Source organism: Alosa alosa, chromosome 11 (genome assembly GCF_017589495.1).
Source record: "Alosa alosa isolate M-15738 ecotype Scorff River chromosome 11, AALO_Geno_1.1, whole genome shotgun sequence".
NCBI lineage: Eukaryota > Metazoa > Chordata > Actinopteri > Clupeiformes > Clupeidae > Alosa > Alosa alosa.
This window is the reverse complement of record NC_063199.1, coordinates 15,337,470-15,361,218: the sequence shown is the minus strand read 5'-3', so window position 1 is coordinate 15,361,218 and position 23,749 is coordinate 15,337,470. Positions and strand designations below refer to the sequence as shown.

Genomic DNA, 23,749 nt, shown 5'->3' with positions numbered 1-23,749 from the left:
AGTGACTTCCGACAAGACTTGGTCCTGCGGTTAACTTTGAGTTTATGCTATATTAGTACTCGAGTAGCACTCCAAATAATATATTATTTCGGTTAATTGAATTTTTAGTGTACGGAATTCATAACTTATTACTGAACAAATAAAAAGAAGAGGGACTATATCTTATGAACTATTTAATGTTTCGGCGGATGACAACCACAGATTTGACCGAACTACTTGCTGAATTTCCAAAAACGTCATGACGTGTAAGTGGCCCGACCAATGACTGTATGGATGAAAGTCATTGGCGCGACATGTCAAAAACAAAAAGTTATGGGAAATTAGAGTTGAAATTTTCTGGTAGTGTTGTAGATTGGACAAGACAAGCAACACATTATCAGCGATCTTAGCTTCTCCATACACATTTAACAGATTTGCTTGGTATTTGGTCCGAAGAAATGGGTTCTAAAATGTTAAAAGATGCCAATCGCTTTGTCGCCTCTTTGAAGTGAGCAACGCCAACTTAATCTGTAACGTATTCGCGTCCTTTCATAGAATAGCCTAATGTAAGGTTAAATAGGAATGAAGAATTTTGTGAAATGCAATACAGAAGTCATTTTTAACTGTTAACTCTAATCTGTTAACACAAACTAGCAATATTGGCTGACTGGTTAACGTGAGATTTAGCTAACATCAAGTATCCTACGATGGCTAACTGTGTTGTAGGCGTTAATGTTTTTACAATCATACCTGACATGAATGTTGTTGTTATTTAAGATTGTTATGTCAAGAAAAGGCCGAAGATGAACTACTATACGAGGTAAGAAACAATCATTATTCACACGTATATTTTGCAATACAAAATACAAATGGTCATGGTTATATAACTATTGAAATAGGACGACATCCAGATATCCTTGGTGAAACATGAAATGTCACTGCACAAGTTAGTCTGCGGAAATCTTCCTGTCCTCGTCGTTTGGAAAAAGGTGAGCATTGTAATTTACCAGGCTCTTGACTCTCTTGTGTTATTTGAGATTATGAGACAGCGACACCAACACCATCTCTGTTTCCAGCTTCATCTTCCGCAGGACAGGGACGAAACTGAGGACTCGCTGCCCAGTGAGGACATACTTAATGAGGAGGAAGCCAGTGAACAACAAAATGACATTGGTCCTCAACCTTTATCACTAACGAAAGCAAGGTAACATACTGACTTTAGAAATGCTTTTGTGAATGTATGAAAACATTGCACTGAGGTGATCTGAAATACCTTGCATTACAGTACATAATTTAATAATTTCCGCAAATGCCTTGTATAAGTGGCATGATGTGAATTTAATCTCTGTTGGAAATATCTGCTATTTTGCAGATGTACAGATTTAAATCAGTCTTTGGAAGTCATGCGTCTCAAATGTAGACATGTATCAAGAACCGTGAGATCTTCATGCACTTTCCTTGAATGTGCCTGTTCACCAAGATCTCCTCATCTTCCTAGATAGATAGATAGATAGATACTTTATTGATCCCCAAGGGGAAATTCAAGTTTCAATCCTGTTTGCAGGCAGCTGATGTCTTGGTACACCATGAGCCAGAACCCAAACATGCCCAGTGCCCTGTGCTCTCCTCTCCTGCCCCTCTGGGTGCGCTGTGACATGAGTGACCCCATAGGTACCACGTGGCTTGGGGCAGAACCAGTCTCTACAGGCAACAAAGTCAGTGCCATCAAGCTGTACACCGTTTGCAGTAAAGGTAATGCACTCTGACTAGGTTATCATATTCTGCTGGTATGTTTTCTTCTTCACCTACTACAGTTGAGGGGAAATATCACTGTGAAAACTCAGCCTTACCACACAGTGGAAACCTCAAATATTTTATAATGTAAATCAGGTTTCTCGGCCAAGTATACTTGCGTATACAAGGAATTTGGTCTCTGCATTTATTCCATCTGTGAATTAGTGAAACACACAGCACACAGTGAACACCCAGTGAGGTGAAGCACACACTAACCCAGAGCAGTGAGCGTGCCTGGCTACAGCGGCGCTCAGGGGAGCAGTGAGGGGTTAGGTGCCTTGCTCAAGGGCACTTCAGCCGTTCCTACTGGTCGGGGATTGAACTGGCAACCCTCTGGTTACAAGCCCGAAGCCCTAACCAGTAGGCCACGACTGCCCCAATAATTGTATCTGTTTGCAGATCTATTGTATCTGTATGCCTTTGCTCACACAGTGTCTGATGGTTTTGCAGGAAATATGGTCATCAAACTTTGACATGTACATTGTGATATGTTGTGCAGGGGCAACTGAAGATAAGTCATCTTTTCTCAGTTTGGATGAACTGATGCAGTTACATCAGAAGAGACACCGTGCATCTGCCGTAAGACATTTCAGATGTTAGCTCTTCCAGGATGTTTGTCCAAAATACCTGTTGTAACTGAATTGACAATTGAAATTCTTTGAAACTAGTGGTGAAATGTGAAATTAATTTAAATAAACTGGAATATGTATGCTGTGTTTTCAGGTAGAGACAAAGGGCTATGCTCAGTACAACTTGTTTGGCTCCACAGTGGTGGAGAATACAGTCATCGAGTCCCAGTGCAGCGTCACTGCTGTCTTTAAGTGGAGTAATGTGGAGAAGATCTTTCAGATGCCACCCCAGTCGTCCGAGGCCGTTTTGGTGAGCAGGACGGGCTCTAGGCAAACTCTGTGGGCCAGTGTCCCGGACATGGATTAAGCCTAATCCAGGGACCTTTTCAGTGTATTTTTTTTTCTCTTTTAGTGTAGGACTTGTCTTTATCCATGCTGAGGAAACAACCCCCTGTCAGTCAACTTTAGATGTGCAGAACTCGGGGGTGTCATAAAAAAGCAATAAGCTTCTCTGCCATTTTTGTAATATTGTAAGAAGATGCGCAACCTTTTATTTCCAGGATATCAAGCTGGCAATCGGAGATCTAAAGAGCCCTTTGTATGAAACCTACAAGGAACTGGAGTTTCTGGAGGCAAGTATTTAACTAATTAAACAATTGTATTTACTGTGGTGCTAAATAGAACCGTCTTCAGTAATTCACTTCTTTTGCAATTCAACACCTAACATGTGGCCCTTTCCTTTGTCGTCCCCTAACGGTGCTACCTGTGCGGACTGCTTTGGCTCGCTCGTCCCTCACCTGTTAGGCTCTAGCCCAGGGGCTCCAGACAGGTGAAGCAGAGTGGCCCGACCCCACTGACCCCAGGTCAGCCGTGGACCTGACTAAAGCTCTTGTGGAAGGTACTGCCATAGCCATGCGTGGATGATGTCTGTTGGATTGCTGATTTGATCACGGACAAATTATAAATCAGTTTAACTACCAACAAATACAACTCCACCACAAAGACTTCTTTCTAATGGGGTTCTCAAGTTTTGTTTTCATGTCTGTAGTTGTTTACTGACTATTTTGTGTCTATGTGTACACACACACACACACACACACACACACACACACACACACACACAGTATGTATTGTAATTTGGTATTTTCTTTGCAGAGCTGGAGAACATTGAGAGAACAGGCCAAGCCCAAACTGGGAAGGTGGTTGAGGTAACATACCTTATGACGCAACCAGGTTGACCAACACATGTGAGATGAGATGGGTTGTGGAGCTAACACTGTGTTGTGTCCACCTAAGCAGAAGGAAGGCAAGACAGAAATGCCAGCAGCAGACAAGGGCATTAGCATCTACGGCTCTGCAGGACTGGACAGAGGCGATCTGGACTTCACTGACCAGCTCTGGGTCAAGATGAGAAGCAGTGAGACTTTCTTTTCTTTACCATTACTACACCATTACTTACTATTACTACAACATTATTTACACGAGTAGTTAGTTGGTGTGTTTTCCCCCTCTCTCATCAGTGGTGTTTAAGTTTGAGCATGCGGTCATAGCTATCTTGGCATTGTCATTTGCAGGTGTGACCTCATACCAGGACATAATAGATTGTCTGAAAATGGTTATCTCTGCTGTCAAACATGGCAAGATCAAACCAGGGGTGAGTTTCCATGTCTGTCGTCCAGGCATTTAGTGTGTGGCATTTCATCCTGATGTTTCTCAAGTCTGTTTGCTCTACAAGTTTTGTGACGTTTTTCGAGGCTGGCAAGGCTGGCGAGGATGTGCAAGTGTGAATCAGACAGAGGGAAGGATGGCTAGCATAGATTAACGTATCATTATCTTAATCTTGTGTGTGTGTGTGTGTGTGTGTGTGTGTGTGTGTGTGTCTGTGTGTGTGTCTATCTCAACATTATAACATTTTTTAGACAGTCTCATAAAGCCTTGTTCTCGCCCCCTCCTCCTCCTGTGCAGGTGCCCAAGAACAGCAGGAACTCCCTGGGCAGACTCATCCTGCAGTCGTACAAACAGCAGATGGAGGATGTGTCCCTGTCTGGTCTCACCCCCGTGCACATGCTGCTGGAGATGGGCCTGGACAAGATGAGGAAGGACTACATCAACTACCTCATTGGTCAGTTTACATCATCAACCATCAGCTTGGGTCCATATCAGTTACCTCATCGGTCAGGAACACTTTTCACTCGGCTCGCTACTGAAACCTGCCTCTTGGTTCCAGCGGCTATGGTGTGAAGGGGGTACGAAAACTACGAAAGTGACTTGCAATAGAGGGCACAGGGCTACTGTCTAGTATAAGGTCTGCTTTTGTGATTTAGTATGAGTGTGTCTTCATGTGTAAGTTACTTTGCATAAAAGCATCAGCTAAACTAGAGTGCATCCTGACTGGAAACCCTTGAAATGTGCATTAATTTTTCTAATGCGCCTAGAAATTGAATTGGCCAGAGGGGGGTAGATTAACTTTCTATTCGAATAAGGTATTACGCAATTAGAATTTAGCCTGCACACATTTGTTGCATTTCTTCCTGTATGCCCAGACAACCTTTAATTCCACAGCTGAACTGAACTTTTCCCTCGATTAGGACAGAGTCCATTTTTAATATGCATAATACAGTGGATGGAAAAGTCCACAGATGTGAATATTCTTGAGACAAATTTACATGAATGCGCATAGAATATGCAAATGAGCTGAATGGAAACCCTGACGTTTGCCTTGTCTACTGGCTACAAGACCACTGGACGTTATCATGGCGAACGTGTTGATGTTGTCCAATTGTCCATATGACCAAAGGCCTAGGAGGTGATGTGGCACCAAGACGGACATAAAACCATGACAACAAGAACGATGACTGTGGCGCCTCCGCAACATGAATGTAAAAACTGTGTATGGGGAAGGGGGCGGGTCCTCACTGTGTCCCACATGAACCTGTCAGCAAGTTGAAACCCAACAGCCTCAAATGAAGATGAGGGAGCCGGATAACAAGCCTTTTAACATGCTACATACAGTACTAATTCATGTAATAGAACCTTTTAACATAATGCTACATACAGTACTAATTAATGTACCGGTAATAGCATCTAGCAATTGTTTTCAAAATGTCTTGAGAATATTTCAAAGATACAGCATTGTTTTTTAACAGCATGTCAGATTTGTCCCTCACTGTTCTTGTTTGGATCAGTTATTCTCTTACTCGTCTTATTTCAGGAAGGGAGCTGACCACTCTAAATAACCTGGTGAGGATCTGGTTGCATGTTTACTCTTTCTGTATATTTGATTACAAAAACGTTCAATTAAGTACTCAAAAGCACCATTGTGTACTGCACATGAGCTGCTTCTTATCTTTACTGCCCTCCTGTGATGTCCAGAGCTACTACCTGAGCACAGAAGTGGACCTACAAGAGCAAGTAACCCGAGTGAAGAAACTGCACCACCTACTAGAGATCCTGGTGATCTGTAGCACCTTCCTCAACCTGCACTACGAGTGCCTCTTTCCATTCATACAGTAAGTTGATCTTCCACATCCACAGCAGCGCCAGTGAGTCTGTGTCTCTGAGTTTAAGCCCCTATTTTACATTCATTATTTTTGTATGTGTTTTTTTTAATGTAGTGTTACTGTGATTCTTTGTTTCAGATCCTGCCTAAAGTACTATAAAACAAGCCCTTACGACGAAGAACACATATTTCAGATGCAAATCAGACCTGTCATGATCAGCAATTTTTACCAGAAGTAAGACTTCCCATCGAGTTCATTATTTACATTCAGGGATTGTTAGCTGGAAATGTTTACATATACATATATACATATACATATATGTGATAGCTTATATGCTTGTAAATGTTCAACATGGATGTATGTTCTTATGTTGATTTTGTGTTTTTGCATATTTGTGCGTGTGTGTGTGTGTGTGTGTGTCGTAGGGAGGAGCCCATAGTGTGGGGGGTGGAGGTCTTCAGTGGTCAGGGCTCTCGAGAGGTCAGAACCTCCTTTCACCTGAGCGATCAGCCCCTGGTGGATCACGTGACCTTCTCTGCAGGTGAGACTAGAGTTCCAGCCATCCTCCGCACATTCAATGGGTTAACTCTGCTAAATGCTTAACTAAATACTAGTTTATTAAATACACAATATACTCTAAGAGTGTTTTTTCCCCTGTGAGGTAGATTTTAATAAGACTACCGTAAATGGGGAAAAGGAGGACACTGCCTTCTTCAGCACCTTGGTGACCCACAGCCTGATAAACTTCATCTAAAGTCCTCACAGGTGAGTCACCTAAGCTTCAAATCACTTCCCAGGTTTGCCAGGTCATTCATTTGGAGACTTAACAATTTCTTTGTGGAAAAAATGTTCATGGAGAAACGTTAACCTTTTTGTCCGCAAAAGTATAAAAACTGGGAGTCTGTTCAAAATATTTATTCAAAATCCAACCCTTGGTAATCACAAGTGTCCTCCCCACTGTCTGCAGAAGAAGGGAAGTGAAGAAGTCCCAGCTGTGCAGTGTGTATTAGTTAACACTTTGTGTGGGGTACCTAGCAACCATCGGCATGGCATTCACATCCTGTAGCTTAGTAAAAAAAAAAAACAGCATTCCGGTCCTCTGTGGACAGCCAAATGTGTGACTGGCACTGGTGTGTATGTGGCAAGTGAAAAGTGCCAGTCTTAGATATCTGACATGATTATATGTGTGTGTGTGCTTGCTCAGTTGCGTCTGCGCAGCAGGAACATGAGGAAGACTGCACCGAGCAGGATGCAGAGAGTGCACACAGTGGGGACGACAATCTCTGTGACCATCTCCATGTGACTGGTCAGGGGATCTGAAACACACACATAGCCAAACACACACAAACACATATACACACACACACACAGGTTAGTAGAGTATCCCTGTGCCCTGAGGAAAACGTACATTTTATCTTTGTGTTTTTATGAAGCAAACAAAGAAATTGCCAACTGCTTAAGCACAAAGTTGAGCCTTTGAGCTCTCAAAGGGTTAATAATCACTGATGTCCTTCAAAAGGGTTAATAATCACTGATGTCCTTCAAAAGCACGGAGGGGTGTTTGAAGGGGAAAGATTTGTCAGGCTGGTGGCTTACCATGAATAAGTCTTAGTATATTGGCAGCCGTGCTCCGTTGTGCCTCTGATGAAGAGAACGAGAGACAAAGTCTTAGAGGTGTGTGTGTGTGTGGCACGACACATTAACCCTTTGAGGACTGGCACAACACTTCCCTTGGCAAGCCAGGAAGTACTGTAGCGTGCGCACTTGAGCTTGCTTTTAGCCAACAGCATTAGGAGATGAGGTGGTAGATCTGTGTGTGTGCGTGCAGTGTGTGTGTGTGTGTGTGTTTGTTAGAGAAGAGAGGGGGGTGTTATGGATTCAAGCTGTGAAGCCTTCTGTGTCAATAGCAGCTTAAATGTAGCAGGAATCTGGGAAATGTACTCCTGTTATGAACTATCCTCTAATTTTGAAATGGCCTGAACATTGGCTATTAGTTTTGGTCCATTCACCGCAATGCAGATGACAGTTTTTGTGGGTGTGTGAGTGTGTGAGTGCGTGGGTGGGTTCTCTGCCTGCAAAAGAGTAAATGAGTTTCCAATCTGTTTTGTAGCGAAGCCACAGGTTGCTTAGCATCCTGCTCATAACCTTCTGTGAAATGTTGTGGTATGGTAAGGCTGAGGGTTCTGGGAATTGCGGTTTGGAGTATTGGAAGAAGCAGCTATATGCTGAAGCGGCCTTAAATTTAAAACGGCAACAACAACAGAAGCAGCCCTCAAAGAGTTAAGTGTTAAAACGAGTCGCTGGAGATGAAAATCACCAAGCCACAGCAAAGCAGCGTTGTAGAAATGCCAACAGAACAACACACAGACACACACACAAACATCATTAGCAGCAGCACAGCAGAATGACTTGGCTCCTCAGTAGGGATAGGATTCTAACAGCCGCGCAGCATTAAACCAGTACTGTTAATGACCTGTCCAGGCCCAAAGGGCCCACTCACTTTAGTCCTAAACCAGTACTGTTAATGACCTGTCCAGACCCTAATGGCCCACTCACTTTAGTCCTAAACCAGTACTGTTAATGACCTGTCCTGACCCTAAGGGCCCCACTCACTTTAGTCCTAAACCACTTCCCTATCACACTCCCACACACAGTTTTACGACACCCATAAAAGTAATTATAAGTAATTATTAGCCTGGCTAACGTCAGACAAATCACGAGCAAGGCAACATGGGGAAAACCCAGGCTAAGTAATTATATATATATATTTTTTAGTTTTATTTGGTTTGAATGTTACAGTCAGTGGCAGACAAATCATTAGCCTAATTATAATAGTAACTATTACTTGTTTTTTATACATAATATATAAAATAACGTCCATCATCATAAGGTGAGGCGACAGAGTGAGAGCTAACAAATGATGGGAGATGGTCTGGACACTTCTGGACACTCCCTCAGCTAATTCTAACCCATCCCATTATTTCCCCAAACCCCCATCCCATCCCAAAGGACTGAGTCATTCCAGACCACACAGCGAGCCTGTTAGCAGCAGAAGCCAAAGCCAGAGAGGAATGCACTTCATAAATGCATAAATGTACCCCTAGAGTCTAAACCTCATCATGCACAGGCCAAACCTTTGGCACCTCTGCATGTTCCTTATTTGCCTTGGACTTTCTTCTAGCTGGAGGGGCAAACAAAGAAAAATCCTGTTAGAGGTTTTTCTGAAAGTCTGTTATAACGCCAGTCTCTAGCTGTCTCTCAGACCGCCTCTCTCTCTCTCTTACTCCATCCCTCCCTCCCTCCCTCCTTCCTTCTCTCTCTCTCTCTGTGTCTCCTTCAGAATTGGTTAACCTCAGAGTGGACCCCAAGAAAATAGTTTCTGTCTTGCTCAAAGCAACGCACAGCCTCTAACATATTGAAGCCTCTCACAACCAGGTCAACTAAGCGGATGTTGGTTACTCAGTTGATCAACTGAATCGGAATCACTTAATCAAAGTTTATGCACACACAGTGGAGAGAGAGGGCTTCAAATATGTATTGGTATGGGATGTTTGGAGCAATACTGCTGTATCAATACAAAATTCCCCATACGTGACACCCCCTTAAATGTATTATTGATTTCTGGCTATAGATGAATACTAGTTAATGTCAGAATTCAAGTAACACTTACATCATGTCAGAACTAAATGAAGCTGATGTTTTCAAAGGAGGGTTTGACACTTCCAATTGAACTAAATGAAGCTCTGATGTTTCAAAAGAGGGTTTGACACTTCCAACTGCATTTTCAATCTCGTTTTGGTCTTGTCTATGGCATGCATGGCAATAATGGGTCTCAACGTGGCCTCAATACAAATCTAATATGTGCTCTGTGTAGAATTTAGTCACATACTTTTTGAGAACATAATTTAGGTAAGTGACATAAGAGGAAGAATCTTTTTTTGTTTGCCCCAGCTAGTAATGTGTGTTTGTGTGTGTGTGCAAATGGGTGATTCTTGTCACTGACCTGCAGCTAGAAGTTGGTTGCTAGAAGAGCAGGTATCTGTAGACTTCCTCTTCCAGTTCTCTACCTGATGGGGGCAGTGCGACATGGACATGAGTTTCTTGTTTACTTTTAGTGATTTGTTTGTTTATTTGACAGAAACTGTACAAAAACATAACTACCACAAGTGCCAGAAATGTGTAAGGCTTCTAGCCATGGCAGAATCTCTGCTGTATAGCTAATGTATATCCTTGTCATTTGTTTAGCAGATGGAAATGTGATCGACTACATGCTTCTTGCACATGTCAGTGTTATATAACCTGCCATTACGGATGCCTAAGGGGAATAACATGATGTATTTTGCAACCTTAATCATTTGCTAATGATAAATCTTTTTCTTTTGCAGATGTCCCGTGTAAGATGTTTTCCTCTACAAGAGTTGAGTTATAGCATCATATTTCTTCTGTGTACAAAGTGTCTTGTCTGTTATTATATCTATGTAATAAATGTCTTTTTTAATGTTGCAGAACTACATGTTTGTATGCTGTTCATGTCTGGTCTTTTAAGGCAGTGTTTTTCAACCTTTTTTGTGCCACGGCACACTTTTGACACTTAAAATGTCCCACGGCACACTAACATCCTGTGTGAAGAAAAAATAAACATACCATAGCCTGAAATTTCAAATAATCTATCTATCTGTCTCATGGTCTATTGTTAATGGGGCGCGTTGTGATTCAATTGGTTTGAATTGATTGGTGCATGAGAACCAGGCGGTAGAGGCCCTTACCTCTCTCTGACTGGGAAAGCCATTGGCGTTGATGATGTTCTTGTAGAACTGCACTGAGGCTTTGGGGTACCGGGGCTTGTTCTTGTTCTTGAAGTCCACGTAGTACAGGCCGAACCTCTCCGAGTACCCCTCGTCCCACTCAAACTTGTCCAGTAGAGACCAGGCCGTGTAGCCCTTAACGTCCACCCCATCTTTGATCGCTGGACGTGCGAGAGGAGAGGACAGAGAATCTCACTGGAGATATTAAGACTATCATACATTGGACACAAAGTGATCCGAATGTGTTTTAAAGGCCACTTTTTATCCCCTAGCCACATAAGTGACTCAACCTATTACCTGATCGGGACCAGTTGGGAATTGCATATTGCAGGATTAACCAACAAAGATTGCTTCACTCCTTGGCAATATGTTGCTCTTTGGTGAGCCACATGTGACGCACATAACTATGCCATGGTGAGACAAAGCATAGACTGCCCAATTACCTATGTAAGCTCAGGTGTTCAACCCTATAGAGGTGCCCAATTATTTATGTAAGCTCAGGTGTTAAACCCTATGGAGGTGCCCAATTATTTATGTAAGCACAGGTGTTACACCCTATGGAGGTGCTTCAACTGAAGCCATGCACCCTTTGGGGCCAGTGACCAAGATAATGGGAACAATCCCAATAGTAAGGTATATTATAGAGAACAATGGTGCGAATAAATAATTTCAGTTTTTGAGAATGTTTAACTGCATATCCAAGTGCTGAAAGAGTTTTCTGTGTTGTGGTCAGTGGACAATAATGGGGTGATTTGAGCGGCACTGACCCTTCAGCATCTCGTTGGTGTAGTCCTTCATGTACTGGATCCTCCAGTTATCACACAGCTCTGTGCACTGCATCTTCTCAGATACGCCGTTCTCTGTGATGTAGATCATTGGGTTCCCATACTGAGTCTAATCAGGGAACACAGAACAACTTGATGTAGATCATTGGGTTCCCATACTGAGTATAATCAGGGAATGGAGAACAACTTGATAGATCATTGGGTTCCCATGCAGAGTCTAATCAGGGAACAGAGAACAACTTCACTCATATGTACACTTGGCCAGCGATTATTATCAGCAGTGGATTTAGGAATTGTACATTTTGATGTTAAGCAATTTAAGGCATATGGACTGTACATATTGAAACTATACTACTGCAACCTAAATACTTAATACCTCAATAACCTATACAGAAGACAACACTAAATACTTAATACCTCAACAACCTATACATACAACAACACTAAATACTTAATACCTCAACAACCTATACATAAGACAACAGATGCCATAACTCAAAACTGGGGGGTTTAAATACATGTTAAACCAGTTTTAATTCGACTTTTTTTTACTTTAACTTACTTCCATACCATAACCAGTAAACTCAAGGAATAAGAAAATCCTGAAAGAAAACAAAGCAGTTTGATAAACTGACACCCTTGGGTGCTAACTCTCCCACCTTAATGAAGTTGAGGAGCCTGCGGAATCCCCAGGGCACGGCGTAGAGCCATTCGGAGCCAGGATCCGGCCAGCGGGGGTCCACCAGTTCGGCCACGTCGCGGTCAGTGAAGAAAGTGCTGCCACGGCCCGCCGGGTACGTCTTATGGGTGATGTAACGCGTGGTGAAATGGCCGACGCCCAAGAAGTCACAGGTGCCCTTCACATAGCTCTTCTCCTGGGACGAGAACGTGGGCAGACGGGACGTGCCCAGGCCCTGCTGTGCACTCTTACGACCTGCAGGACACACGGACGCATTCATGGCATTTACACTTACATATTGCACATGTTAAAGGAACCATATGTAAGATTGTGGCCAAAACTGGTACTGCAGTCACTTTCAAATTGCTGTAGAACGGTGTATCCCCTCCCCCTCGACTCGAGGTTGCCTACCCGGATGCCGAAACACTACTGACTTTGTGATTACTAGATAGGTGGAGGGTGGCGGATCAGGCCAAAACACAACATGACAAAACACAACATCAACATCAGTTGAGGGCTGCAACTTCACTTTTGAAATGACAATATACTGGCCGGACTACCGTTGTCAGTATAAGTATATAAGTATATATACTCTTTTGATCCAGTATAGTATAAGTATATAAGTATATATACTCTTTTGATCCCGTGAGGGAAATTTGGTCTCTGCATTTATCCCAATCCGTGAATTAGTGAAACACACTCAGCACACAGTGAACACACAGTGAGGTGAAGCACACACTAATCCGGGCGCAGTGAGCTGCCTGCAACAACAACGGCCGGGTAGCAGTGAGGGGTTAGGTGCCTTGCTCAAGGGCACTTCAGCCGTGCCTACTGGTCGGGGTTCGAACCGGCAACCCTCCGGTTACAAGTCTGAAGCGCTAACTAGTAGGCCACGGCTGCCCCCAGTGATATAAGTATTTGAAATGAACCTGATTTCTTAATGTCTAGTGACATATCAGGGCCATTTTATGATTAATTGAAATACATTTCTTAAATATGGTTCCTTTAACATTTATTTATCTATTTACAAGTGGTAGTGCAAGTTTTAATAGAAGTTTATGTTCTTCGATTAATTTACTGCGTGCCAAATGCTTTTCATACTTTTAATCAAATGTGTTAGAACTATACAAATACACTGCAAATTAACATTTCTTGAGAACTTGTGAATAACCATCAGTCTGTCCCAGCCTAATCTAGAGTGGGTCAATGGAGTCTGTCCCAGCCTAATCTAGAGTGGGTCAATGCCATCAGTCTGTCCCAGCCTAATCTAGAGTGGGTCAATAGAGTCTGTCCCAGCCTAATCTAGAGTGGGTCAATGCCAGACTAGGTCAGGATCCATTCCTAAGGAGGTTGCTATTTTCTGTCAGGAACATGTGGGAGGCAGAGGAGGCTGACATGAGAAAGGAAAACTCGTCAGTCACAATATATCCAGTAGGACCCAATTCATTTGTTGTCATTTGCTGTTCATGTAGATTAGTTCTACCATTCTTACCAACAAAGTCCTTCATTACTTGAGGGTAGTCCCCATGGAAGATGGGTGTGGCAAACCAGCCCATGTAGAACTGGACATATCGCTCTGCTGCCTCGATGTCCTTCTGGTTGGTCATGTCCACCGGCTCGCCCCAGTCCCCAGCCAGAGAGATGCCCACCATACCTGGCAGACAGAGCCAGAGGCACAAGCCATGAGTACATACATACACAGAGAACAACAGACTCGTGTTAGTATGAGCCACTTACTGGAGTTACACAGAGCTACTCCTGACAGTGTGGATGTACACTACAAAGTTAAGAGATTTTAGAGAGAAGGGGTCCATCATTTCCTGCTACATTCTTGCAAATTATGGAGCATCATCAAAAGCCAAATGCATGTTTCTCTGACCTAATTACTTGGGTATAGAGCAAAAACGTAGAAGTGGACCAGCAGCCCAGCTAGAGCTCCATGTTTTATTGTTATGTCACAAAAACTATCCACTTGACAAATGTCAAAAAGCATAAAAAAGTCGCCTTTTGCCATTACTGAAAAAAGACTCTGATGCAGCTCCGGCTTTAATGCCAGTCTATTTTTCTTGCTACAAAATCATTTTTATAGGTGCTGGAATTATGGTGAGCAATTTGGACCTTATTGGCCACTGTCCATTACCTTTCTGTTTGCTTCTCCATAGAGAGTCATAGGTGTGCCAGACCTTAGCATGGGCCTGGGAGGGAGGAAAGGGTGGAAATGTCAGCACAGCTATTGATTTAGGAAACAACAGGTTTTAGTCCAGAGAAAAGATGAAATCAAGATGCATCTGTGACCTTGGTGATGACCTCTGACCTTGATGATGTGATGGGCAGCCCTGTAGGCCCCAGTGCCTCTCAGCTTCATGCCTGGAGCATGCTCTCCTGTCTCATAGCCCTCCACCGCCACAGACTGCCCAGACAACACAGGAAACAGGACAAGCAATGACCAGTCAGGGCGTGTGTGTGTGTTTGGATTAGTTACTCATAGGGTACTCCAAGCACTCTTGTTTTTAACTACCTGACAAAGGCTTAAAACCAAAACATATCAGTTTTGTAAGATTTAAATGACCAAGCCATAACAGCCCAACCATGATGGGTTATTTCTACGTTTATATTTGCACTGATAGTGTTGTAATGTAATTGAACAGGTATGCGTACCCATGGATTGAGTTATTTCTACAGTTGTGTTTGCACTGATAGTGTTGCAATGCAATTGAACAGGTATGCGTACCCATGGATAGTGTTGTAGTGTAATTGAACAGGTATGCATACCCATGGATTGAGTTATTTCTACAGTTGTATTTGCACTGGTAGTGTTGTAATGTAATTGAGCAGGTATGCATACCCATGGAGTGTTGTAATGTAATTGAGCAGGTATGCATACCCATGGAGTGTGGTAATGTAATTGAGCAGGTATGCGTACCCATGGATTGTTGAATGTTATCCAGTATTTAACTCTGTTTCCAAATCTCTCGAAACAGAGATTGGCAAAGTCATTGAAGTAGTTCACCATACTGATGTTCTGCCATCCACCATATTTCTCCTGCAACACCTACAATCCAAGAGATTAGTGAGAAAACAGAAATACTTTGACTTTATAACACTTGAGATTGTGCATTCTACACCATATTTGAGGGAGCTTTATGGCAGATGGAAAGTAGGATTCCAAGGGCCCTGTACTGGCAGGAATAGAACATAAAGGCCAACAGTAGTAGTATTGGGATGCTCCCATGTTTCTAGCACCGCCCCGTACTGCATCAACAGAAATGTGGATGTGAACTTTGAGATCTCTGAGAGACACATGTAGTGTGCGTATGCACCTGTGGCAGGTCCCAGTGGTAGAGGGTCACAATGGGAGTGATCTGATTCTCCAGCAGAGTGTCTATGAGGTTCTCGTAGTACTTGATTCCTTTCTCATTCACATGGTCCGCTGCATAGACAGAGATGTACATGTAGTATGGTATTCATAGTCAAAACAGTATTTTACCAGTAGTCCTATAGAGATAAACAGGTACGCATACTGAGTGGATAAAAAGGATACTACTCTTATTTAAACCAGTGACCACAATGGGCCATGTCCAAAGCACCTGAAATGGCCTTTTTAGTGCACTAATTGTAATATCACTGTACAACCAGCGTTGGGTAGTGACAGGATACATGTAATGGGATTATGTATTTAAAACTCAAATACGAGTCAGTGTACTCAGATCCAGAGGATGAGTGTGGACGCATACACTTGATGCCGGTGGGGATGAGCCTGGGCCAGGAGATGGAGAAACGGTAGTGGTTCAGCTTCAGTTCCTTCATCAGCGCAACATCATCCTGCGTGGGGCCGGAACAGAGGCGGGGTTATAGTGGAGGCAGAAATCTGATTGGGTGACAAACTGGTTGTTCACAGGTCGTTGGTGTGAGCAGTAGTGGCTGAGTGGGAACAGTTTCAGGAATTTGTCAGTTTCAAACATACATTTGTTTACTTTGTTTATGTTTATTTATGTTCACGGTATTTGGCAGGCGCTTTTGTCCAAACCGACTTACAGTATATAAACACTACATTATTAGTTAAAAGATAATGTTTATGGCAAATAACTTGAATCTATTTACATGTGTGTTACATTGCACATCTAATAAACAAATAACCGATCAGGGTTTCTACACCATCAGTCAATAATGATAAATAAATTAAGAATTTAGAAGAATGTGGCTTTTGGGCTGATTAGGCTCCCTCCACCTACCCTGAACTTGAAGTAACCCTCACAGGAAGAGTCTCCAGTGTCGTTGAGGAAGATCTTTCCCTTCTTGTGGGTGAACACATCCCAGATACTCAGTCCTTTTCCATCTTTGTCCCAGGCTCCTTCGGTCTGATAGGCTGAACTGCCGGCACCCCACGAAAATCCTGACCAATTAAAACAAGCCCCTTAGGTATACGCCAAGTGAAATCAATCAGGGGCTTAGGGATGGCCTGAACAAGACTATTACGATGTCTACCAATCTAGCAATACATTTCACAGCAAATATTCTGCATGTAAACAAAAAACAAGATATTTGTGTGGTGTTAACAAAAAACAAGATATTTGTGAGTGGTGTTAACAAAAATTTTTTTTAAAGAAGAACAATAACTGTGAAGCTGTCCAACTGCCCATTCTAAACAATTGACATCTTTGAAACTTTGAGAGGCTATAATTGAATGTTCTTAAATGGCAGAGGTACAGAACCTGTGCCAGAGTGTCTCATTCAGTGCTAGCCCAGTCGGAGTTACATTACCACTTGGAAAAGTGCCATAATAGAAGGAGCCGCGCTCGTTCTTTGTCCAGTCGAAGTCCTCAGCCGCAGACAGACACAGCACCAGCACAAGCACATGGCAAGTGGTCACTGCACTACGGGGCAGCATGGTAGTCCTCCTCAGCGATTGGCACGGTCACGGGCACACTCACTCTCCCTCGGTGGCGTCACACACAACTGGGCACAGGTGAAAAGAGATGACATCAAAGGGAGAAATCTTTATAGCCCCAAAATATAGCCTCCAAAAATAACAGGTGAAAGACAGCGTAACAAGTCAAAGATAATATCTTAATAGCCTTATTCCAAAATGGCAGACAACATAGACAAGTTATTAAGGGAAGCTGCACTGTGCAGTGTACACATGTCATTCTTTTAGGATTACTTACACCATCTTATCCATCTACAATCATGTTCATTATTCATCACTTTAGTCATCAGCGCTATTCTTGATAGTCCTTGTCTGACCAAATCCTGTCTAACCAGTTCTGACCACATGCAGAAATGTCTGGCCTGTGTGCCATGGCGAGGTGCATGAAAGATCTGAAGTATTTCTGTTCCAAACATAACTTTCACCTGAACACAAAATCAAAACGGGCCACCCCACTGCTGCTCTACCTGCTATGCAACGACAACACAGCCCAAAGACAGGACAGGGTGAAACCGCTACTGGACAGAGACCGGACACAGCTGAACTGGCTGGGGTTTCCAGTGGACAAACATGAGAACAAATCACTACTGTAAATGGAAATATACAGTAAACGTTTCTTTAGTCGTAAAGTTACATTTATATCATAGAAGGCCCAATGTACAGACACAAATTGCCTGAACTTTCTTATGTGCATACAGAACTTTTCCCCGTAGGAACTGTGTGCCGATGAGGTATCTTTGGCAATAAAGAAAAATACTTTACATACTTAATAACTTGCATGCTTCATACATTTTACTATCATTTTGCCTTAGCCATCATTTTGACACTAAAAAACAAACAAATTTGCATGCACAAACAGCTAATTTTCCCAATTCCACAAGACTTTTTAATTGGACATCAGACCTACCTCACAGAATCTGCATTGGCTCCGGTGACAAATGTCATTAAATGTGAGAAAATAGTCCAGCCAAACAGCTCATCCACCTCTCTGGCTCCACAGTGCAGAGACTACAGCACCTGCTCTCGCCTCACCGCATGGAAGCATCCAGAGCTCTATTCAGAGTCAGGGGTGGACAACGATGGGGTGGGGGTGGGTATCTCGTGACCCCCAATCCACACCAAAATGCCCTCCCATTGAAGGTAAATGGACTGTGAGCTCATTTTGCAAAGGTGGACAGATCTCTTACAAACGCAGGTTTGACGCGGTAAGCAAAGTTAATGTTGCGGGGTTCTGATAGGTGATTGTGTTGAATGTGACAATGAGCGTGACCAGTTGAAAAGGATTATGCGGTGCAGAGGATAGGCTACCTGGTCTTTCAAACTGCACCTGGCATCAGGTCCACATGAGGGATTTGTCAACAAATACAACTGGGACATTTATTTCAAAATCATAATTACAGACATACTCTACCTGTTCCTTGTTTATGGTCCACTCAGCTAATTCTGTGAAGAGATATTACACAATTGAATATATTACATAGCACTGGGAAAAATATTAAACATAATGTTTAATTAGTGAAGTTTATGAAATAACTAAGTAAATTCTTTTACTCTTATATGAAATTTTGGGTGCATCATACAATGCAACCAAGACCAAGAAATTATTATGAACTTGTTACTGATTATACTTAACTTATTATTAAGTTCATAAGTCAACACTAGATGGTCATACGGTAAAGTTCCTGTGGAGCTATGAGAGAGAGACGTGGCCCACCTTGTCCTGGCGTCCCAGACACAGAGACGGGACTGAGGAAGGATGCTGTTGCTGGAGCACCTCTGTCCATCTCCATGGGCACCAGCACACATGCAAAGCTGTATATATCCATCAATGACCTCCCCATTGTTAGGGTCAGTGTGTGGCGCCACCCATGTCCAGAGTGGTCTCTGAGTGCTTTGTCCAGCGCCGCAGCATTGTTTTTGGACCTTTTGGAAAGTGCTGAACTGCTGGACCTGGGTGGAGATAGGGCACATGGCATGGTGGGGGCTACAGGGGTGTTTGGCATGGGCACTGCCCAGCAGGGAGGGCATCATTCGGTTGGGTCTGGATAAAGGAGCCGTGCTCTAACGGTGACCGCAGTTTAGCATATCAATGCTGAACCCATGCCAGAGCACACAGGAGTCCTGTGTGTGGATTCTCGTAGGAGTCACTACTGTATTCCACAGCTTTACTGTGTCTCTGGGATCAGATGTTGATGTCGCTAAGCTGTTTGCAGCCTCCATTTTACATAGATGATTGATGCAGTTTTGCTATTTAGCACCATGGTGAAGAGAGTACCATCAGCCTCCATTTCCCAACATACTCCACACCACTCTTACAATCTGTACCAGTCAACATGAGAGGATGGCAATGCATAATATCAAAAGCGCATTTATTGAACATATTCTGTTTCTTTACCGTCACATTAACAAAATGTACAATCTCTAAAGTGACAATGTGGTTTCAAAAGAATGTAAACATCAAAATAATTCCATGTCTTCTCTTTTGTGCTCAGTTCCTTTATGATATCCAAACCATCATACCTATAGTCATTTCAAGGCAAAGGTAGCAGTGATGATCTCTTAGTGGCTCAGAAAAACAACATGTTTTTTCACAACTTGTTTAATATATACACCAGCTGCTGTGTTTAGTTTACTAAGACCTTTTGAACCTAAGCGTGCTCTCAAAAAGTCCCAATATTTACAAACCAGTCAGAACAGAAGCACTGAATAAAGGTAGCTTACATCTTACATTCAGGCTGAATGCAATTCTATACCAAAAGGACTTTAATTTTTTACGTTGACGGCTAAATAGCACATGAAACTGTCCAAAGTCCACAATACTTTCCATGTACTCCAATGATATTAGAAAGCCTTGGCTTGAGTTACAATGTGAGGACAGTGATTCCTAGCAATGAGCTCACGAGCTACTCTCATTACAGACTGATTACATCCTACAGCATAAACGTCACCATGGAGACCAGGGGTGCATCACATCACATCACATCCAGGTTTGCAGGAGCAGCTCAGTAACAGTCCTCATCGTCCTCGTAATCCTCCTCCACTCCTACTCCCAGCATCATCTGAAGTTCGTTGTTACCATCCTCGTCCTCATCTTCGTCATCATCTTCATTTTCGTCCTCCTCATCCTCTTCCTCCTCTTCCTCCATGTTCTGATCTATTGGGGCTCCAAGGACTAGTTCTGTCTGGTTGATTTCTTCCTCGTCATCTGGATTAATTTCCACCTGCAGCACAGAAACAACATCCACTGTAACAACGGACAGCTTACCAACCCCACAGTTCCTGCCAACACAACACAAGGACCACATGTCCTGTATAGTATAAGTATATATACTCTTTTGATCCCGTGAGGGTAATTTGGTCTCTGCATTTATCCCAATCTGTGAATTAGTGAAACACACTCAGCACACAGTGAACACACAGTGAGATGAAGCACAGCGGCACAGTGAGCTGCCTGCAACAGTGGCGCTCGGGGAGCAGTGAGGGGTTAGGTGCCTTGCTCAAGGACACTTCAGCCGGGGTTCGAACCGGCAACCCTCCGGTTACAAGTCCGAAGCGCTAATCAGTAGGCCACGGCTGCCCCATGCCCTGTGAGAGGCATCTGCACATAAATATCTTAGGTGTCAAAATTGCCTAATGCTTATGTAACGGTAGCCAGCTGGTCCGTAGATGTGCAGGATCGTTAGGTAAACCTCGACACCTTAAGACTCGCGCTAGTGAGAGAGCTATGACACCCTGGGGTTTTAGCTCAATTGCTAGCATGCTCAACTCCCAATCTGAGGTGCTGCGGGTTGCAGGTTCGAGTCCGGGCGAGTGCAGGGCTGAGCTGTGCGGTCATCACAATGCAATTTACATTGGTGCTGTGTCATTGATTGGGAATAAGTAGGATGGTGAGTGTAATGGTTATAGTCAGCTGTTTCATAGCTGTGCAGTATGAATGTTAGGTAAACCTCCCTCCTGACAGCTGGCCTGAACCAAGCAGTTAACTCAATGCAGGTTAACATACATACAGCTATTAACAGCTTTCGACAATCTATTGAAACAACAATTTTCAGTTACACAAGAATTACCAAGAATGTCCAGGGAGTAGCCTACAATCACAAGTCACAGCACCCACTTAAAGTTATTTTCTACTGAAATTGAGTGGGAGTGTTCACCTGGGCTGAGGCTGTCTCCTCTGTGCACTCTGCATTCTGGGCGTTGATCAGAGATCTCAGTGCTCCTTCTTCAAACTGGAAAGAAGAGGACTGTGTTACACTGTACTTACACACACACACACACACACACACACATCACTGCTCTCATGCGATGCAATACACACCATCATTGGTCATAGTTCACTTCAGGAGTGTATCTGTCAGCTTGACTGACACCTGTGGTGAATGCTAAAAGACTCGATCCTTCCAGGAGTTCGTATCAAGTTTGACAAACGTATAGCACTTTTGTCTACATGCAAACAAACCAACTGAGTCGGCAGTACATGAGATTTGTCCTGCAGGCTACAGACCTTAAATAGTACCACAACTAAATGTGTGTGAAGTACAGAGCAACAGCAGCACGTTTATGATGAGGTGTCAGGTGCTACCTTGAGTCTGTTGAGCTGATCTTGCAACATCCCCTTGATTTTCAGAAGAGTCTCCTCTTCCTTCTTCAGCTCCTGCAGACGGCTAAGCATGGTCTCGGGAGGGCCCTACCGCATTCCTACAGAAAGAATGTCACTGTCATTAAAAACACGGCACAAAGTTGCGCTGTGAAACGGCTGCGATGATCGTCTTTGACCGATAAGTCGTGATTAATGTAACGTTGCCCACACATTCGATCACAGTGTGTGGGGCAGCTAACGCTACCCGTGGTGCGTAGGGGGGAGATGTAGCCTACTGACATAGAAGTAAATTCCAAAACGATTGAAATGCAGAGACGGGAACGGTCGTTAAAAACGCATTTAATTTACGTCGTTGCACTGATGGGCTCAAGAATACTATGACTTGCACCCAATAATCACAATATGTCAGTCAGATATCAGCTGTTTGACAATCAAGGAGACACATTTTACGGAGATCATAATTTTGCATAGCATTTCAAACACATACATTGCCTGGGTGTCGTTTTGCCTCCAAATAAAAGGCCATTACCTCAAACTCCAAAACTGTCAAACGTGAACAAGTGTGCGACACAAGGTTTCGTGCTTAGGTCTGCATTGTCAACATGCCTATCTATCTACTGCTGAGATAGCTAGCTAGCTGAGCTAGCCACACCACTTAACGGATAATGGTATTAATACATTTTCATTGCATACGTACGTGAACAAAGTGTACACTACGTCTTAAAGTGAACAGACTGGCGAAGCTGCACTGTTATAAATAAGGGCAGATTTAGAGATCGCATCACTCTTGCAGTACAAACAACACACTTTCACAGGAGGTAGCAGCATAGACGTCACGAGTGAAACCTAAGTTAGGCGCATCCAACCAACTTCCTGTTTGAGAAAACCGCTCTTCCTTTTCGCCAAGAGCCAAAGAGAGATTGTGCGCCCCCGTGTGGTTAATTTTGAGAGAGCTTTGAGTGATGAGCTTGGAATAGTTCCGTGCAGAGCCGTAGCCTACGGGTCTGGTTCTCTGCAGTGGCCTAATATATAGGCTAATATGCATATCCGACGAGTCACTATTTTTTATGTTTAGCTTTATTAATCAATGTGTTTCAGCTTATTTCAGTTTCATTGTCTGTGCCGTGTAGTGTAGTTATCCCTTTTGTCTGAATCTTTATTTTACTGCTAATAAATCATAGCAATTCGTGTGAGTTACATTAGGCCTATGTATGTTTATACACCAGTACATAATTAAAAATGATCAACAAAACTTATTTTAATCACCCAACACCCCACCTGCCTCTGCTGTTCTCACCTGCATCTAGAACCTTTGAACTGGCAGGTGCCAGCTTTATAGGAACCAGGAAGCCTAATTTGTAACAAATGGATTTCATGGCGTTAGTCTCCTCATAAAACAGTCAACCATTCTTTGAGGTTGCACTTGCATGTTTGAAAAGGAATTTATTTTGCGGTTTGAAGGCAGATTGATATTCTGTTTCAGGATGACATGTCATTTCACTAAGTTCAAACATGACTTGAAGGCAGAAGTTTGTTTTCCTTGTGAGCAGACTAAATCAAAAGTAAGTAAAACAAAACAAAACAAAAAACGTAAAAGCTCATCAAAGCTCTGGCAACAGTGAATGCTGAGTGGCCATATTTATAAGGTTTGTCTCTGTCAAGACACAGAGAAAGAGAGAGGAGAGAGGGAGAGAGAAGAATGTTTATGCACTTTCCTCTTGCATGTTTCGTATTAGTGGCCTGGGTCACTAATAGAAAATGAAAGGGGATAAGGGAACACTTGCTGATGCACATGTGTAGAGAGGTAGCCTACTATCCTGCAAACTCTCTCTCTCTCTCTCTCTCTCTCTCTCTCTATCTTTCTCTCTCTAACTTCTCTCTCAAGTCATCTTCTGTCAGGTAAAATCCCTTTCTCCCAATCCACACAACACTGTCTGTCACAACAAATGTAGGAAGCGTAAATAGCCAGCCCAGCCCAGCCAAAGCACTCCTCCGTGCCCTTCCCTCCCCTCCCTCCATCATAAACATGCTTGCAGAAACACAGGGGGAGAGGGCAAATTAAGAAAATAGCTAATTTAGTGCAAACTCAAATAAATGGCAGATGGTGCAAC

General features: G+C 43.1%; 3 protein-coding genes across 10 annotated transcripts; 1 reads left to right on the top strand and 2 right to left on the bottom strand.

Annotated features, from left to right (window-relative positions):
- Nucleotides 1-207: 207 nt before the first annotated feature.
- Nucleotides 208-10,353, top strand: zwilch (zwilch kinetochore protein). Of its 3 annotated transcripts, none has more exons than XM_048256715.1 (19): nt 208-245; nt 757-799; nt 879-968; nt 1,056-1,183; nt 1,544-1,731; nt 2,273-2,352; nt 2,497-2,652; nt 2,903-2,974; nt 3,147-3,240; nt 3,498-3,550; nt 3,639-3,759; nt 3,917-3,996; nt 4,308-4,464; nt 5,554-5,582; nt 5,715-5,851; nt 5,981-6,076; nt 6,268-6,383; nt 6,508-6,607; nt 10,228-10,353. In XM_048256715.1, exons 3-18 carry the CDS (start codon nt 912-914, stop codon nt 6,594-6,596), a joined length of 1,653 nt encoding a protein of 550 aa, XP_048112672.1. In that variant the 5' UTR covers nt 208-245; nt 757-799; nt 879-911; the 3' UTR covers nt 6,597-6,607; nt 10,228-10,353. The 3 variants fall into 3 exon arrangements, with proteins under 3 accessions (XP_048112672.1, XP_048112671.1, XP_048112670.1); XM_048256714.1 differs by lacking the exon at nt 208-245 and adding an exon at nt 262-487 and having other exon boundaries at nt 3,642-3,759; XM_048256713.1 differs by lacking the exon at nt 208-245 and adding an exon at nt 262-487.
- On the bottom strand, nt 6,979-18,063 carry lctlb (lactase-like b). Of its 5 annotated transcripts, none has more exons than XM_048256718.1 (16): nt 17,946-18,063; nt 16,873-17,067; nt 16,344-16,504; nt 15,846-15,933; nt 15,432-15,541; nt 15,035-15,163; nt 14,426-14,521; nt 14,252-14,306; nt 13,604-13,765; nt 12,092-12,366; nt 11,415-11,541; nt 10,609-10,808; nt 9,846-9,909; nt 8,977-9,023; nt 7,439-7,483; nt 7,023-7,158 (listed from the first exon to the last, which is right to left on the bottom strand). In XM_048256718.1, the coding sequence occupies exons 2-15, from the start codon at nt 16,997-16,999 to the stop codon at nt 7,451-7,453; spliced, it is 1,674 nt and encodes a 557-aa protein (XP_048112675.1). In that variant the 5' UTR covers nt 17,000-17,067; nt 17,946-18,063; the 3' UTR covers nt 7,023-7,158; nt 7,439-7,450. The 5 variants fall into 5 exon arrangements, 4 of the variants coding, with proteins under 4 accessions (XP_048112673.1, XP_048112674.1, XP_048112675.1 ...); XM_048256720.1 differs by having other exon boundaries at nt 8,986-9,023; XR_007195025.1 differs by having other exon boundaries at nt 7,070-7,158; nt 8,941-9,023.
- Nucleotides 18,064-19,390: 1,327 nt separating this feature from the next.
- snapc5 (small nuclear RNA activating complex, polypeptide 5) lies at nt 19,391-22,511 on the bottom strand. Of its 2 annotated transcripts, none has more exons than XM_048256722.1 (4): nt 22,336-22,511; nt 21,621-21,736; nt 21,193-21,267; nt 19,391-20,259 (listed from the first exon to the last, which is right to left on the bottom strand). In XM_048256722.1, the coding sequence occupies exons 2-4, from the start codon at nt 21,708-21,710 to the stop codon at nt 20,041-20,043; spliced, it is 384 nt and encodes a 127-aa protein (XP_048112679.1). In that variant the 5' UTR covers nt 21,711-21,736; nt 22,336-22,511; the 3' UTR covers nt 19,391-20,040. The 2 variants fall into 2 exon arrangements, with proteins under 2 accessions (XP_048112679.1, XP_048112680.1); XM_048256723.1 differs by lacking the exon at nt 22,336-22,511 and adding an exon at nt 22,168-22,324.
- Between the last annotated feature and the right edge of the window lie 1,238 nt (nt 22,512-23,749).